General features: G+C 37.6%; 1 protein-coding gene across 47 annotated transcripts in view; it reads right to left on the bottom strand.

The window, feature by feature from the left end:
• The window catches only part of Mbs (Myosin binding subunit), a 304,687-nt gene that overhangs the window by 246,555 nt on the left and 38,871 nt on the right, over positions 1–19,261 (bottom strand). For all 47 annotated transcript variants that reach the window (XM_073982195.1, XM_073982167.1, XM_073982168.1 and 44 more), the window contains exon 2: positions 16,446–17,266. In XM_073982195.1, coding sequence (XP_073838296.1) covers positions 16,446–16,700 — 255 coding nt within the window. In that variant the 5' untranslated portion in view covers positions 16,701–17,266. The remainder of the gene's footprint in view (positions 1–16,445; positions 17,267–19,261) is intronic.

Below are 19,261 nucleotides of genomic sequence, written 5' to 3'. Positions count from 1 at the left end.
AAACAAGTAAAAAAGTATCAGTCGGCTTTGCCAACAGAGATATACCCTCAGCCTGTGTATATTGAAACAATTTTTCCCATAGAACGTATGTATTTAGGGGTTTTTAAAAATTTTGGGAATTTGAACCGACAAAAATGTTCATTAGGATTAGAGATGAAAAGTTTTGCGAAGGAGGTACTAAAAGGAATGGATTTACATTGACCATTAAGTGGATTTCCAGCCACTACATATGGTGCCATAGGGGGTTTTTACACCCTTCGGGATGTTTGCTCAAGAAGTATGGACTTGCCCCTGAAAAAACGTTTACCATCGTAATTGAGGCAGCGAATGCAAGTTGTTTCAACAAAAATCAAAGTGATAGGATATCAGGTCTTAAAGTGAACTTATCCGAAATTTTGTGTGGGAGGTACAGGATGGAGTGGACATATATAGTCCATATTTGAACCTGATCTATATCTAGTAGATATATTAGGATGTGGAAAGTATGGACCAATTCGGCCACTCTCTTCAAGGGTTACCGTATGAACAAATTTTCCGAATATTTTTGAACTTTTGTGGGGGAGGTACCTGAAGGAGTGGACCGATATGGCTTATCTTCAAACGTAAACTATGTTTGGACAAAATATTACTAAGGCCAAATTTTGGACCGAATCGGCAGATCCGTTCTAGAGTTATATTGCGCTCCAACCACCTCACACGGTGTCATAGGGGTTTTTTGCAACTTTCATGCTATTTTCTGAGGAAGTATGGACTTGCCCCTAATGAAACTTGTACCGTCGTATGGAGGGCAGTGAATACAAGTTGCTAAAACAAAAATCAGAGCGATTCGAGAGATGGCCCTAAACTGAATTTTTCCGAAATTTTGTGTGGGAGGTACCCGAAGGAGTGGGCCGATTGAGTCTATATTGAAACATCTAAGTCTGGTACACATTTTACGATGGGCAAAGTATGGACAAAATCGGTTACTCCCTTGAAGAGTTATCGTGCGCACAAATTTTCCGAACATTTTCGAACTTTTGTGGGGGAGGGACCGGAAGGAGTGGACCGATATAGATCATCTTCGAAGTTAAACTAAGTTTGGGCAAAATATTACGAAAGCCAAAATTTGAACCGAATTCGCTCATCCGTTCGAGAGTTATCGTGCGCACCAGCCAGCCAGACAGACGGACGGACATGGCTCAATCGACTCCAAATTGTCTGAAACACATTTCGTCCAAACATATTTGGGGTCTAAAACCATTATTTCGATGAGACACATTTTGCCCGTATGAAAGTGTATATACCCTCGTTAGCATAAATGCTGAGGGTATAAAAAACAAAATTCATTATTTGGACCCACAATTTTCTTGAAAAGTTGCATTAAAGCTTTAACAAAAGAAAACAAGTAAAAAAGATTTAAGTTCGACCTGGTCGAACCTTTTATACCCTCCACCATAATATACACATAGAAAGTAAAAATGGAATAGTTTCCCTCCCTCCCATTATATGGGGGCTATACCAAAACGTGGACGTGAAATTTTTGATAAAAAGTTTTTTGACCTACAGAGACCCTAAATACCAAATTGTATCTAATCCGGTCTGAAAATGTAGCGAAAAACACCAAAATACCTCAAATCGGGAGGAACCGTTATATGAGGGCTATACCAAAACTTGGACCTATATCCATATTTTTTGTAGATATGTTTTTGGACTTCCATGTATCCTAAATTCCAAATTATATCTAATTCGGTCTGGAAATGTGGCGTAAAAACTCAAAATACCTCAAATCGGGAGGTACCGTTATATGGGGGCTATATCAAAACTTGGACCTATATACATACTTTTTTGTAGATATGTTTCTTGGCCTCCAGGAACCATAAATGCCAAATTATAGCTAATTCGGTCTGCAAATGTGGCGAAGAACGTCAAAATACCTCAAATCCGAAGGTACCGTTATATGTGGCGAAAAACGTGAAAATACCTCAAATCGGGTGGTGCCGTTATATGGATGGGGGCTATACCAAAACTTGGACCTATATACATAATTTTTTGTAGATATGTTGTTTGCTTATAGCTAATTCGGTCTGCAAATGTGGCGAAGAACGTCAAAATACCTCAAATCCGGAGGTACCGTTATATGGGGGCTATACCAAAGAGTGAACCGATATAGCCCATCTTCGAACTTGACCTGCCTATGGAAAAAAGACCCTCGGGTGCAAAATTTCAGCACTCTATCTCAATTAATTGCGGACGCTAGAGTGATTACAGCAGAAGGACAGTCGGACATGGCTAGATCGTCTTAGAATTTTTTCCTGATCAAGAATATATATACTTTATAGGGTCGCAAATGATTAGTTCGATGTGTTACAAACGGAATGACAAACTTAATATACCCTCCATACTATGGTGGTGGTAATAAAAATACTCATATTTTATCATGTATCCATTATTATCAATAATGCTGCGTACACCGTTTATGTAAAATTCTGGTGCAACGAACGAAAATTTGTTTTTCAATTCTTACAAGAAATTAATACACCTTTTACATGTGTTTCCTTAAAAGAAATACTCAATTAATATTCATCAATTACATTATAGAAATTAATTGCATACAATTTTTTTTCTTAATTTCCTTACATTCCCCTCTCTAAGCGCACACACTGAAGAAATTAAATTATTTTGTGTCAAAAACACCAAAAAAAATTTGATAGTTTAAAAATTTATATCCGCATTTTGTAGAAAGACAAAAAAATTAAATCAAAATTTTCTATACGCAAGGAAGACAAAATTGTTTTGAAATATGTCTGTATTGTCCGTTTGTCTAGTCGTCGTCTTACAACAAATTAATAGATGAAAAAAAAACCAGACCATCAAAGTTGATTGTAATATAGCCAAACAAAAACAATAATAAGAAAAACAAAATATTATTTTTCTAATGTAAAACAAATGATTTAGAAACAACAACAACATCAAAATACGTTAAGACAATTTTGTATTTTGCATTTCTTCTTTGTTTGAGTTTTAGCGTTTGGTGTTTATCGTTCATCAGAGTCCGTCTGTCGGTCCATCCACCCGTCTGACCGTCGTGTGGTATTTGGTGTTTTGTGTATTTTCACATTTAGTCTATTTATAAAAATGAGATTTTTCTTCTTGAAAATCTGTTTTTCTTATTGTTGTTTATGTGTATTCTTAAATTTTTTTGTTTCGTATTTTTTGTTCGCATGAATTTCGCAAAATGCTATTTTATTGGTTTGCTTTTGTTAAAAAATTCAAGTATTTCTTTTTCTCTGGACCACAAGGGGAGAAGCGTGTAAAAAGTTTCTTTTGAGTCTAAAATTTTGAAAATGTTTCTATTGAAACGCATACCCTGCAAATTGTTTAAAAAAATCCAATCTACGAAGTATTATGACTATCGGGTAACGATAGCACGTGTCAAGCCAAGCGAGCCGTCTTTATTTCCACAGTAATTGGTATGGAGTCGCCAATTGTGGATATTGTTTTTCAGGTTGCTTTATTTTCCAATCGATTTGAAAAATTTTGCCAATTAGACATCAGGAATTAACTACATTTCTTTGTTTGCTGATATTTTATCCTATATTTGACCTATATTTCTAAATCACTACCTTGAATATTCTAGTCGCCCTTTATTTTAATAACCACAATAAACGTACCAAAAGTAGGTAGGTAGTAAGGCTGTATGCAGCTGCCAGAGTTGCTAAATCGTAGTGTTACCTCCCTGTTAACAGTATTGCCAATTTTATAGTAGTGTAGACACAACCCTAGAGTATGATATTCTATTGACCATCAGATGGCTCGCCGGGTAGCAAACATCTGAAAGTATGCTACAAAATGTTGTCACTGCCCCACAAAAATAGTGTTGGGTAATTTCAGATTTTTGTTACTACGCTACCCGCCATCTGGTGGTCACTAGAATTATATACATACATTTGGGTTGTGTCTACGCTACTATACCATTGACATTAACGATCTGGCATCTCTGGTAACTGCGCTCAGTCCCATTTCCTATATATTACCACAAGATGACATTTTTCAGCTACGAAGTATTCTACAAAAAAATATCGCTCAAAAGAATTTAGGGTACCTACACAAAAAAAGTTAAAACATTTTACTCGAAGGGAGCAACGGATTTTGTCCAAACTTTACACCTGTTAAAGAAAGACATAGATCAATTTCTACAGTGGACTATATCGGTGCACATCTTCGGGTAACTTGCACTCAAAGTTTCAAAACTAGTTTCGAAAATTTTGCAGCAAGTTTTTCTCGCGGCTCCAATGGTAGTGAATAGCAAGTAAGAAAAGCGTTAAGTTCGGTCGGGCCGAACTTTTTATACCCTCCACCACAAATATTAGCCATTTCGGTGGATTAATGTGGCCACAACCTTCAAAATACCGAATATCTGAAGGTTCTATGGGGGCTATATGATGGGGTGGACCTATACCTACAAATTTCTGGGGGAATGTTTTATACCCCCAACGAACACTAAATACCAAATTTCAGCCATTTCGGCGTGATAATGACGCTAAAACATTCAAAATACCGAAAATCAGGATATATCGCCCTATGGGTGCTATATCAAGACGTGGACCTATATAAACATTTTATGGTAGAAATGTTTCTTAGCCTCTGGAAACAAACAAAATACAAAGTTACAACCGATTCTGTAGTCAAATGGGACTAATACATTCAAAATATATTAAAATGACGCGTACTTTATATGGGGCGTTATATGAGGGCTATACCAAAACGTAAACCTATATAAACCAACTTTGGTAGGAATGTGTTTTAGCCTCTGGAGACACAAAATACCAAATTACAACCAATTCGGTGGTAAAATGGACAAATATCTTAAAAATTCCTTAAAATGACGACGGGACAAGCGTCATTTTGTATGGTGGCTATACGAAAACGTGGACCTACATATCCCGCTTTCAATACCAAAAGTCCTACGTACAAATAATAGATTTTCCCAAAATTTCATCCACCTACATCAATCCGTTCGGACGCTAGTGTGATTTCCACAGACGGTCAGACGGACGGACATGGCTATATCGATGTAGAATTGCACGATGATCCAGAATATATACAATATATGGGGTCTACAAAGATTATTTCGAGTAGTTACAAACGGAATGACAAACTTAATATACCCCCCATCCTATGGTGGAGGGTATAAAAAGCTCTAAAAACACATGCGGACAGCAAATAAAATGAATGATCAGCCACATAAAGCAAGTCGGTCAGTTCTATGCCCCGATTAACTCGAGTATTTTTTGCTTCCAGGTCTTTTGGTTTGTGCGGGGATAGATAAAATGCCAAGCCGGGCGGGCCATGGATTTGTTCCGTTTGCCAGATGCGCATTCATCGTCATCATGTTAACATCGTGGAGATTTGATAGATGTGTGAATAGGCTGCTCTAAAATTAGCCATCTCCATGACTACTGAGATAGAAGTTATTTTGCTGCCTGCTGCGCCAGCCTGTTCCAAACTTTGTCGACGGATTCATCGTCGCTGTATCCCCAATAGCAGCAGCCGCAATGTTTTGTGAAACGTCCGGAAAATCCATAATTCCTGCAAATCAGAACAACGTTCTCCGTAACAAAGTCAGCGAGATTATTGTCTTTATGAGCTGGAGAAATACTACTACGATTCGCCGCAACCTGCAAGCTACAGGTTGTAATGTTTACAACCTTTTACGGAAGAATTTTACAAGAAGCGGACAACGCGGAGGTCTTGTCTTTTACACCAGTCTGTCCAGTACAGAACTATCTCGCTTAAACTTAAGTCTGGTTATAAATAATAGCGCAGACAAATATCTTTGCCTTAATTTTATGCCTGAGATTAGCTCGCTTTTGGAGAGCAATAGCCGTCTGTTACTGGGGGGCTTCAACGCTCATCATTAGCTTTGTCATTCCATTTTAGGGGTACAGAGCTGGCCGAGCAAATTGATAGCCCCACTTATTGCAAAGTAAACGAAGACGCCCGAACCAGGAAAGAGGAGATTGCCACAGCTCGTCAGACATCACTATTGTGGCAACCGGTTTGATAAATTACGTTTCCTGCCAAACTTTCGCTCGGCTCAGACCACCTTCCTCTACCATGTCTCCGTTAATCGACCACCCGACTTCATAACCCCTGACCGCCCGTAATTTTTGAGGCATGGAAAAGTTGATTGACTTGGGTTCAGGGAATATAGAATCAGAGAATCCAATCCGGCAGATACTCAGGTAGCAGAGAGAATTCTCCGCGACATCATAAACATAGATCAAATTTTTCCAGCAGAGGCGACCAGAGAAGCTTTTTGCAATTTCCCAACATCAGTATGGATTTCGGAAAATGTACAGTATCAGTCGAAGAATGAACCAGAACAGGTCAGCGATTATCAAACACGACCGGGAAAAGTTTTCTCTATATTCTCGAACAGCTTGGCATGACTGACGGTGTTAACCCTAGCCTCTACCTTTCTGGAATTCCACATCCTCCAAACTATCAATTGTAACGTATGTGGATGTTTGTGCGATCCTGGCGTGGGTTCCTTTATTTGATGCTATCTCCAACTACTAATTACCCAAAGATATTGGGTGTAACACTCGAGAACATGTTTAGGTCGTCCGTGCAGGCTAAAGCTATTTGCGCCAAGATTAGAAGTATAAATCCTCAAGTTTCTGGCCGGCAGCGCTTTGGGTGCTGACGACGAAACCTTGCAGGTTAACCGGCAATAGACCGATCTGTGGTAAGCTAATGTTAGCGCTACGCAGTGGAAGAATACTCAAATCTTCCAGAATGATTGCAACAGGGTGCCTTTTCATGACACCAAGGGACCACCTTCGGGTGATGTAGGGTATGGAAGATACCAAGGAACGGTCCTGACCGGCTTTAACATGGCAAAGCCCAGGATTTATCTTGGTCCCTCTTTCATCTCAAGTGGACACTGACCTCCCCGTGGTGTCACCTGGGGAACTGCCTTTAACACCCGTTAAAGGCAGTGAGCTAACATTTGTCGCGCGTTCACCCATAAGAACGTAAAAAACTTGGTTTTGGGCGTCGGGTTAGTAACCCTCCCCTAGAAAAAACAGCCTACTATGAAAAAACGAAAGAAAAGAAAAACAAACCCCTCTAAAGTTGAAGAACCCCGCAAACGTTTTAAGGGCCATGATCTGCGAATCTGCACCTGGAATGTTCGCACTCTTTATAGAGATGGTGCAGTTTACGCATTGGCAGATGTACTTGAAAAGTACAAGGCCGACATTACTGCCATACAGGAAATACGATGGAAGGGGAAAGGCGTCACAACAACACCTAAAGGTGACGCACTGTATTATAGCTGCCATGACACAAAGCATGAGTTTGGTTGCGGATTTGTAGTTGGTCTGAGGTTAAAACATCTGGTCTCCAGCTTCACCCCAGTGAATGAAAGACTCGCTGCAATTCGATTAAAAGCAAAATTCTTCAACATCAGCTTTATTTGCGCTCATGCTCCCACTGAAGACAAGGACGAACAGACCAATGATATATTTTACGAGCGCTTAGAAGAAACTTATGACCGTTGCCCTGCCCATGACATTAAAATTATAGTAGGCGATTTTAATGCCAAAATTAGAAAGGAGAATATCTTTGACCTAACAGTCGGGAAATTCAGTCTCCACAGTGAAACATCTGACAATGGTATGAGGCTGATAGACTTTGCAGCTGCAAGAAACATGGTAGTTAGCAGTACCAGATTTAAGCATTTCGATATTCATAAGGGCACCTGGCTGTCGCCAGATCAAAGAACAAAAAATCAAATTGAGAGAGATATCGGAAGAGAAGGAGAGAGGAGAAACGTCCTTTCCGCAGGAAAAAGAGAGAGATGGAAAAACGGGTGTGTAAACAAATGGAGATGTAAAGGAGACAGACAGACAGTTAGCCATCTGGCAGGAAGAACGAGTACCCGACGATTGGAACCTGAGTATCCTGTGCCCAGTCCACAAAAAGGGAGATAAGACTGTATGCTCTAACTATAGGGGCATAAGTCTACTCCCTATTGCCTACAAGATCGTGTCAGGGATATTGTGCGAACGACTAAAGCCTATGGTCAACGAGATAATTGGACCATACCAGATATTTACCCTGCGGCAAATCCTGGAGAAGACCCAAGAGATGTAGATCGACACCTACCACCTTTTTGTCGATTATAAAGCAACCTTCGACAGCCCACTACGTTCAAAGGTATTCTAAGCCATGTCTAAGCTCATTCGGCTTTGTAAAATGACTCTAACTGATACAAGATCTTCAGTTAAAATAGGAAAGAACTTCTCCGAAGAGTTTTGTACCAAAAGAGGTTTCAGGCAAGGAGACAGCCTTTCATGTGACCTTTTTAACATCCTGCTAGAAAAGATTATACGAGAGGCAAACGTCAAAAGAAGTGGCACAATCTACACCAATAGCCACATCATCATCATGGGACGATCAGTAAAAGAAGTAACCAATAACTTTATGAAGGTCGAAGGAGAATCTGATAAAGTGGATCTGGCGGTAAACGGCGAGAAGACCAAGTTGATGGTGTCGACGCGCAATGCGTCCATTGAGATCGGACCAACTGTTGAAGTTGGTTCCTATAATTTTGAGGTAGTAAAAGACTTCGTATATCTCGGCACCGTCGTAAACTCAACAAACGACATCAGTTGTGAAATAAAAAGAAGAATTTTATTGGCCAACAGATGCTACTTTGGCTAAAGTAAGCGCTTCAAAAACAAAGCCACAACTGGTCAAACAAAAATAACGCTTTACAAAACACTGATACTACCCGTGCTGATGTATGGTTCCGAAGCCTGGGTACTTGCGCAAGCAGATAAGGCAGTACTTGGCGTGTTTGAGAGAAAAATTCTTCGAAAGATCTACGGACCGATCTGCGTTGACGGTGATTATCGACGTCGTATGATATTATCGTTAACTTGCCATCCCCATTAATTTGGAAAAACAATTTGCGAAAATGTCTATGCTTTTGTTGACATTTTGCACAAGTACAAGGTGGCGCAAAAGTAATCCTCCTATCAGAAAATGCTATACATTTTGCGATTGGCCCCTAATGTCAGTTCTGTTTTGACATTTGTGTAGTAAACACGTGCGAAATACACGTTAATAAACAATGTTACGCTACACTGCTCCAGAACGCGGAATATTGATGACTATTTATTTGACCAATAATCGGTCGGTGACTTTGACACAACGTGAAGATCGCCAGATTTGACCGCTCCAGACCTCTTTTTGTGGGGCTTTTTGAAGTCGCGGGTTTATGTCAACAAGCCTTAGACTCTTTCAGCTCTTAAAGACAATATCCGTCAAGAATGTGAGGACCTATCGCCGGAAGTTTTGGCCAAAGAGATGGAAAATGCCATAAAAAGTGCTCAAATGACAATAAACTGTGGCGGCGGCCATTTATCTGACATCATATTCTCGGCATGATGTTCAAAAAAATTGAAAGACCAAATAAAAATAATCCACAAGAAGAATCAAAATTTTTCATTATTTTTTTTTTTAATTACAGTCAAAAAACATCGGAAGTTTACTTTTGCACCACCTTGTAGTTCGCAGAAATATAAAGAAGAAAAAACATTTGCTTTTAATTGATAAAAAGACACAAAAATACAATTTACTTTCTTGCATCCACAAAAACGAAAACCTTCGTAATTTCTATTAATTTCAATAGATTTTAGGTTAGGGATATTCAATCCGATAATATCGATAGACAAAACTATCTATCGATATTTAATTTTTAAAAAATAATCGATACTATCGATAGTGCCATCGATTTTTTTGCAAAGTATGCAGTAAATCGATGGTTGATCCGTTCTAGAGTTATCGTGCGCACCAGCCAGACAGAAGGACGGACGGACGGACATGGCTAAATCGACTCCAAATTTTCTGAAACGGATTATTTCGATGTGGCACATTTATGGTCGTATGAAAGTGTATGTACCCTCGCTAGCCTAAATAAAATGTATTTTCTGTTTTTACTTTCAGAAATGAAATTGATACCCGGAGTAGTACATACAGTATCCTGAAGTGTTTTTTTAATTGTAAATACCTATGTATTACATCTCTATCACCATGGAGAAGTTTTAAAAGTTCCTTTTCTTCTCAGCAACGAAATAGAATTAAAGTTACAACTTTCAAATCGTTAAAATAACGTTAGAATCCAAAAAAGTGAAGTATGGAATTTCGAAGCCCTCCCTCCCTTTTTATTATCACAGATTGTTGTTGTTGTTGAAATTGTTGCACATGCACTAAATTTCTTTTCCTCAACATTTGCTTTCCAAAAAAATAAAACACAAACTGCATTACGTCACTGCTACTAAAATTTCCGCTTTCATGATTGTATTTCAGAGAAATGAATGAAACGCAGAAAAAAATATAAAAAAATACATTATAAATTATAGTTTTTTAAATGTGATGGCGGCGAGACGCTTACAACAACGCGATAATGCTACGTTTACAAAAATAAAAATAACAAATATCGGACCACAAATGATGCTCCATTGAGTTTTGTGTGGTGGAACCCACCACAACCGAAAAAAGTCAATGCGTTTAGAACGCGTGCTTGCTGCTTTCGGATGCCAATGACGCCCATCAACCAAACAACAAAAAGAAAACCTCAACCAAAATACTGGCAATTTTTTTTCACTAGCGTTTGCAACATTTATGAATAAATATTGAAATGCTAGACCATCGTTTTGTGTCTAAATGTTCGTGTGTGTATTTGCTTTGCTTTACGCTTCAACCATCAACATCATTAAGATTTCATTGCTTCTCTAATAAGTTGCGTACATTTGTTTCAGTTGTGGTCTAATTTGGAAATTATGTCGTAATTACAATCGAAAAAACAAACAATGGATTTCCATAGGTGGGGAGGGGGTGGGTGGTACTGATGATGGTGTTGAAAACAACAGCAGAAGGGAACAACTTGATTTAAATTAATGCACAAGGCATGCACCAATTTCTAAACGCATAATTAAGAGTTGCCATGAATTTTGGAATATTGAATTGAAGACGAAATGTTTCGTTATCATGATAGTAAGTAAGGTCGGATATTTTTGAGCATTTTTGTCATTCATTCAGGAAACATATACAGATATCGTTCTAATCAGAATCACAAGGACAACCATATATGAAAATTAATATAAATTATTCCATGGCAAGACCTTAAACTGCACTTATGAGAATGGAAGGACTTGCCCATCTTCCAACACCATTTAATTAAAAGAGAAATATTACGATGTGCAAAGGTCAGTCACTTCTTTATATAGTACTCGTTTCAACCAGCCTTATTCCATGGCAAGACCTTAAACTGCACTTAAGTGAATGGAAGGACTTGCCTATCTTCCAACAACATTTAATTAAAAGAGAAATATTACGACGTGCAAAGGTTGGACCAATGTATGTCATTCCTTTCGATAATTCTCGTGTCAACCAACCTTCACCCGTGGCCATGACAAGATGCTGCAGGAGCCTTAAGCTCGATAAACTTCTTCTCCATTTTTCCTTTTTTGATCTATTTACTTTTCTCTCCCCCGTTTCCACTTTCATCTGCTAAGGGTATAAAAATCCCTATGGGAAAAATAGGATGGTTTAGCGCCTATTGTAATATCAGCCTAAATCAGCAATGTAAAGGTGTGATGTTCTGATTTTGGAATGATCATAATAGAAGTGGATAGGAAAAATATATTGCAAAACCCACAAAAGTGTTCTGCCCTTTCAAATACCTAAATATTAGTGGAGTGGTGTGAGTTACAATTATATCATAGGGGGTCTACTTGCTATAGACGACCTCTTTAGGCGTCTCCTATTCTGGAGAAGACCGTCTTCTATAACATGGAAGACGCCGTATGTGGTCTTCTACAGAAAGGAAGACGCATAAAGAGGTATTCTATAGCATGGAAGATGCCATAAGAGGGCTGCTTTAGCAAGGAAGACGCCTTAAGTGGTATTCTACAGCATTGAAGAGGCCTTAAGAGGCCTTCTATAGTATAGAAGACGACTAAAGAGGTCTTAAACTTAAGACACAAAACACCCTTTCAACTGCCCAGCCAAACCTACTCATCTAACTCCAGTGGATCTGTGGTTACATCCCATTGAAGCAGCCACTTTCCTGGAACTGGAGATAGACCCAGAGCCAGATTGAACAGACGAACGAACATACAAACATAATAATAAACACTGTTACAACAACAACTTAAGAGGTCTTCTGTAGAATAGAAGACGCCTTAAGAGGTCTTATGTAGAAAAGACGACGCCTTAAGAGTTTTCTATAGAATAGAGGATTCCTAAAGAGGTCTTTCATAGCAAGGAAGACCCCTCAAGAGTTTTTCTAAAGCATGGAAGGCGCATTAAGAGGTCTTCTATAACATGAAAAACGACTATACCATCATATGGACGCACATTGGGGGAGAATGATGCGACTACTGGGAACTTCAAATGTTAAATTACAGGTACTTCGGTGAAAAACTGTAGCCAACATTCGCAAAATATCTAAACTCGGAAGGTATCTTTATAAATGGGCTATACCAAAATGTAAAAGACGTCTTAACAGATCCTGTGTAGCATGGAAGAAACCTTAAGGTGTGTGCCATAGCATGGAAGACGCAATAAGAGGTCTTCTATAACAAAGGAGTTGCCTTAAGAGATCATCTATAGCATGAAATACTTCTTAAGAGGACTTGTTTAGAATACAGGACGCCTTAGGATGTCTTCAAAATTATAGAAGACGCCTTAGGAGTTTTCTATGGAGTAAAGGATGCTTTAAAAGGTCTTCTATAGCAAGGAAGACAACTTAAGAGGCCTTCTATAGCATAGAATACATTTTAACAGTTCTTTTATAGCATGGAAGAGCCTTTAAGAGATCTTCTACAGCATGGAAGACACCCTAAGGTGTCACCTATATCAAGGAAGTTTACTTAAGAGGTCTTTTATAGCATGGAAGGCCCCTAAAGTGGTCTTATAAAGCATAGAAGACGCCTTAAGAGGTATTCTATAACAAGGAAGTCGCCTTAAGATGTTTTCTATAGCATGAAAGACTCCTTAAGAGGACTTCTCTAGAATACAGGACGCCTTAAGATGTCTTCAAAATTATAGAAGACGCCTTAGGAGTTTTCTATGGAATAAAGGACGCTTTATGAGGTCGTATATAGCAAAGAAGACACCTTAAGAGGCCTTCTATAGCATAGAATACATTTTAACAGGTCTTTTATAGCATGGAAGAGCCTTTAAGAGATCTTCTAAAGCATGGAAGACACCTTAAGGTGTCACCTATATCAAGGAAGTTGCCTTAAGAGGTCTTTTATAGCATGGAAGGCCCCTAAAGAGGTCTTATAAAGCATAGAAGACGCCTTAAGAGGTATTCTATAACAAGGGAGTCGCCTTAAGATGTTTTCTATAGCATGAAAGACTCCTTAAGAGGACTTCTCTAGAATACAGGACGCCTTAAGATGTCTTCAAAATTATAGAAGACGCCTTAGGAGTTTTCTACGGAATAAAGGACGCTTTATGAGGTCGTCTATAGCAAAGAAGACACCTTAAGAGGGCTTCTATAGCATAGATTACATTTTAACAGGTTTTTATAGCATGGAAGAGCCTTTAAGAGATCTTCTACAGCATGGAAGACACCTTAAGGTGTCACCTATATCAAGGAAGTTGCCTTAAGAGGTCTTTTATAGCATGGAAGGCCCCTAAAGAGGTCTTATAAAGCATAGAAGACGCTTTAAGAGGTCTTCTGTAGCATAAAAGACGTCTTAAGAGGTCTTTTATAGCATGGAAGACCCAAGAAGAGGTCTTATATAGCAAGGACGTCGCAATAAGATGCCTTCTATAGCATGAAAGACCGCTTAAGAGGACTTCTCTAGAATACAGGACAACTTAAGATGTCTTCAAAATTATAGAAGACGCCTTAGGAGTTTTCTATGGAGTAAAGGATGCTTTAAAAGGTCTTCTATAGCAAGGAAGACAACTTAAGAGGCCTTCTATAGCATAGAATACATTTTAACAGGTCTTTTATAGCATTGAAGGGCCTTTAAGAGATCTTCTAAAGCATGGAAGACACCTTAAGGTGTCACCTATATCAAGGAAGTTGCCTTAAGAGGTCTTTTATAGCATGGAAGGCCCCTAAAGAGGTCTTATAAAGCATAGAAGACGCCTTAAGAGGTATTCTACAACAAGGAAGTCGCCTTAAGATGTTTTCTATAGCATGAAAGACTCCTTAAGAGGACTTCTCTAGAATACAGGACGCCTTAAGATGTCTTCAAAATTATAGAAGACGCCTTAGGAGTTTTCTATGGAATAAAGGACGCTTTATGAGGTCGTCTATAGCAAAGAAGACACCTTAAGAGGCCTTCTATAGCATAGAATACACTTTAAGAGGTCTTTATAGCATGGAAGACCCCTAAAGAGGTCTTATAAAGCATAGAAGACGCCTTAAGAGGTCTTCCATAGCATGGAAGACGCAATAAGAGGTCTTCTATAACAAAGGAGTTGCCTTAAGAGATCTTCTATAGCATGAAATACTTCTTAAGAGGACTTGTTTAGAATACAGGACGTCTTAGGATGTCTTCAAAATTATAGAAGGCGCCTTAGGAGTTTGCTATGAAATAAAGGACGTTTTAAGAGGTCTTCTATAGCTAGGAAGACACCTTAAGAGGCCTTCTATAGCATAGAATACACTTTAAGAGGGCTTTTATATCATGGAAGAACCTTTAAGAGATCTTCTATAGCATGGAAGACACCTGAATAGGTCTTCTAAAGGATGGACGACTCAAAAAGAGGTATTCTGTAGCATGGAAGACCCCTAAGATGTCTTCTATAGCATGGAAGACGCATTAAGAGGTCTTCTGTATCAAGGAAGTCGCCTTAAGAGGTCTTCTGTGGCGCCTTAAGAGGTTTTCTGTAGAATAGAAGACGCCTTAAGAGTTTTCTATAGAGTAAAGGACGCCTAAAGAGGTCTTTTTCAGTAAGGAAGACGTCTTAAGTGGTCTTCTGCAGAATAGAAGACACCTTTAGAGATCTTCTCTAGAATAGGAGACGCCTTAAGAGGTTTCTATAGAATAAAGGACGCCTATAGAGGTCTTCTATTGTAGGTAAGACACCTTAAGGCTTTTATACCACGGAAGACCCTTTAATAGATCTTCTACAGATTGGAAAATCGCTAAGAGGGGTTCCATTGCATGCAATACCCCTAAAGAGTTCATCTATAGCATGGAAGACACCTTAAGAAGTCTTCTATATCAAGGAAGTCGCCTTAAAAGGTCTTCCATAGCGTGAAAAACGCCTTAAGAGTTATTCTGTAAAAGACGCCTTAAGAGGTTTCCTGTAGAATATAAGAAGCCTTAAGAGTTCTCTATAGAATAAAGAAGGCAATAAGAGGACTTCTCTAGAATAGAGGAAGCCTTAAGTGGTATTTTTCTATAATAGAGGTATTCTATAGAACAGAAGACGCCTTATTAAGTCTTCTATGAAATAGAATGTCCCTTAAGATGTCTTCTTTAGAATAGAAGACACTTTAAAAGTTCTTCTGTAGTATCGAAGACGTCTTAAGAAGGCGGAACATTTTGAATACTCTCCGTGAAAAATGTGCAATTTGTACAACGGATAGATATTTTCCTCCTGATTACAAAAATATAAACTTCTTGGGGGAGGCCATACTTCCCGAGATTTGGGACTTCCGAAAATTATGTTGTTTATAACTTTTGCAATACACTATCATATACAGTAGATTATCGATAGTTCGTAATCCAAGGGACCGTCCATTTTATACGAATTAACGATTTTTTCGATTTAGCAGGAAATGAATTCAAGGGACTGACAGCTTATGCGAATTATCGAGATTTTCGATTTATGGAGGTACGAATTACCGCGATTCTACTGTACAATGTATTTCTAAATAGACGGCCTCTCACCGAAGATGTAAGACTTTCTGCTATGGACAGATGCAAACCTCGCGCAAGTGAATAACATTTTCTTTTAAATATTTTCCAAGTAGCCGGAATTTTCGGAACATCAGAGGCACATATCTTGGAAGTATGGTCTTCCCCAAAAGAACTTTATATTTTTGAAAAGATCTACATGTGGTAAAATTTCCAGATTTACCTCGCAAGCTGGGAGAGTATTCAATTTATGCCAAAACTTCTCTACAAGCGGTGTCGCTCAGCTATAAAAATTAGGTTCCATATCAGTGAATCGGGGCACACTCATTGATATGAGAGAAGTCTCCCTTATCCCTTGTACCTTAAGGTTTTATATACTTATTAATATGGCAAACATAACTTATATTTGCCAATAAACTTGAATTGTTAGAATTCCAAAAAATTGTTCATCATCGAAATCATATCCAATTTTCAAAATTCACCTATAAAATTATGAATTATTTCATCGTTATCTTTAAAGAACAATTTTATAATATTTCGTTTTTTTTTTTAACTCACCTGATGCAAAGCAGTCAATCCATCAACATTGGCGGTATTTATATCAGCACCCTGTTCAAGTAATTTCAAAACTTCTTCTTTATCGCCGGCTAAACAGGCGGCCAAAAATATACAACCCGATGAGAATTTGATGCGACTGCCACGATCTGGTCTGGGTACGGGAGGCTGTTGATTTGTATCAGATTCTTCCCAGCGTTTAAGTTGTTCGGCACGTTTCATAACGGCCGAATTATTGCGTATATCTAAAGATGTCATCTTGGATCTTTAACACAGCGATGATGGAGACGATGATGAATGTCTATGATGTGAATTTTGATGGCAATATACGGGTAGTAGATGGGATGACGATGATGATGATGCTGCTGGGAAGTTTGAGGCACTGCAGCAATACGCTGTCGTTTTTGATGTTGCTAGTGTCGCAAACAATTTGTACAATGTGACACAGGCTGGTTGGCTGGGTTGGCCAACAACGGCTCTTGCTCGTTGTCCTCTTGGATTGACGATAATGATAATTAAAGATCTAGAGGCACGCAATAATGATGCACTTGCATTCACACACACAGGGAGTGTAAAATAAATTAACACTGTGTGTGATGGGCGAAGGGTGTTATTGTAATTTCTTTTTAAATAACTTTTTGTATTTTTTTTATTGGGTCACTTTTTTCACTGATTATTGTTTGGTGTGTTCTCTGGGATATCAACGAAATTTGTCACTGAAATTTTTAATTACGATTATTTTTTTTTCCTTTTTTGTGGTTTTTAAATCTTTTAATTTTTATTCTTGTGTATTTTGTTTTCTTTTGTTGTATCTTCTTCATTCACTGCAAAGACAGAAAAATATTTTTTAGATATAAAACTATTTTGTAATTTTCTTCTTTTGTTAATTTTTTTTTTTTTTTTTTTTTTTTTTTTTTGAAACATATGGCCATATTTTATCATTATGAAATGAAAATTTGAAAGAAAAAAAATTGTAGATATTTCTTTTTTCTTTTGTACATTTTTGTTTCAAGTCACACAAACAACACAGATACACGAAATTAATTTTGACAGTTGCCTCCTTGTCGGAATATATTTTCAATGTTTTTCTTATTATTTTTGTTTATTTTTCGAAATTATCTTTTAACCGCTATACTCAGATTGGAGAATATCGTATATGTATCTCTCTTTCTCTCGTGTTGTCTTCAGTGTTGCCAGTATTTGGAGATTTTTCGATCCCGAATTTGGGAATTATTATGATATTGAATTTTTTTGTCGGGTTTTTACGGAATTTGAAATATCCCAGCAAAATTTGATGGAAGTGGTTCCAAGCGTTGCCACTGGATATCTTGCATTGGTTGAAGTCATGAAAGACCCGATTTTTCTTCAACATGAATGATAAATACAATTCGTGATATATTCGATCTTTTCCTCAGCATTTAAATGAATTCCATGAATGCTAAGTACAGTTTGTGAAACATCAGATTTTTTCTGCAACATTTGAACAAATTCTATTTATAATTTACAATACAATTTCCCCACCATACCATTGAAAACGATATCGTTTTCGAATGTTTCCCGATAGTTTTGCTGATATTTTGTTCGAGAATGACATACGAAAATGAATTAAAAACGATTCATTCGTCGCTCAGTTTGTGGCAGGAGGAAATCCTGGATTGACGATAGTTTTACGACATAGTGGCAAAAAAACATTTTTGGTAGAGTTTCGGTTTTTGACAGGATTAACTTTATCTCACGTTTCTTGATGCTTCTGTTATGTACCTTTTTCTTCTTAATTTCTTTGTTATGTTTGCACAAATTCTATTTTATGTGTTGTTCGAGCAATTCAATTTGTAACTGCAAATTCGAATTCTACCCAAATAATATAGAATTATTTTTTAGAACAAAAAAATATTCAAAGTAAACAAAAAATTCGAAAAAATTTTCTTGTGAAGAAAAAAACATTTGCGAAATGTTCGAAAATAATATCGTTTCGAACCCTTGCAAAACAAAAGAAAAACACAAAAACCGAATCCCATACGTACATCACTTAACACGATATGGACTTCCGAAGTTCCGAAAATTCATTTGTATATTTTTGAACAGATAATGATAATATGGATGTCATTTTAAAGCTTAGTTTATCAAGTGTATTGTATAGATAATGCATCCTAGTATGGATCTTCCCGAAGTATGGATCTTTCCCCGGAATTTTTGGAACTTCCCGTTCCCGAGATTTGCCCCTGTCCATAGAAGAATGTCTTAAAGCCCCGTCCGAAAGCAGGCTATTTAGAAACTAGTTAAAACGCGTTAAGTTCGTTCGGTCCGAACATTTTTTTCGAAATGGAAGTTTTAGTAAAAGTTTTTCTATTAACTTTTACATAAAAATTTGTACAGATTATTCGCATAAAATGTGCTGGAAATCACAATTTTTATAATACTTTTTTGTGGATTTTTTTCCCAAGTCCTAAAAATTGAAGTTGAGTTTTACTAACTTCGCCATTCTTCGCCACTCTACAAATTTTTTGAAGAATGTTCGAAGTAGTGTCATGTTTACAAAAAAATTTGGCTCCAGCTGCATATATTTGCATTTCCGTGTGTGACATTAAAAATACTGATGATGCCTCTGGTCCGTTTCAGTGAATATGCCGTATTGCTGTATTCCCGGTTTCTTCTTTGCTTTGTGTTTTAATTGTTTGTTTTAGTTTTTTTCTTTAAAGATTTAGACATTTTTGTTTTGGGATCTACTTATTGACTACATGTTTTTACATTTGTATATTTTTGATATATGTAAAAATGTAATGTTCCCCTACTATGAAATATTCCGACCTCAAAAAGTC

This window comes from Musca autumnalis, unplaced genomic scaffold, assembly GCF_047663935.1.
Source record: "Musca autumnalis isolate F117 unplaced genomic scaffold, ASM4766393v1 scaffold_4, whole genome shotgun sequence".
Taxonomy (NCBI): domain Eukaryota; kingdom Metazoa; phylum Arthropoda; class Insecta; order Diptera; family Muscidae; genus Musca; species Musca autumnalis.
Note: the sequence above shows the minus strand (reverse complement) of the source record. Positions and strands in the feature narration are given on the sequence as shown.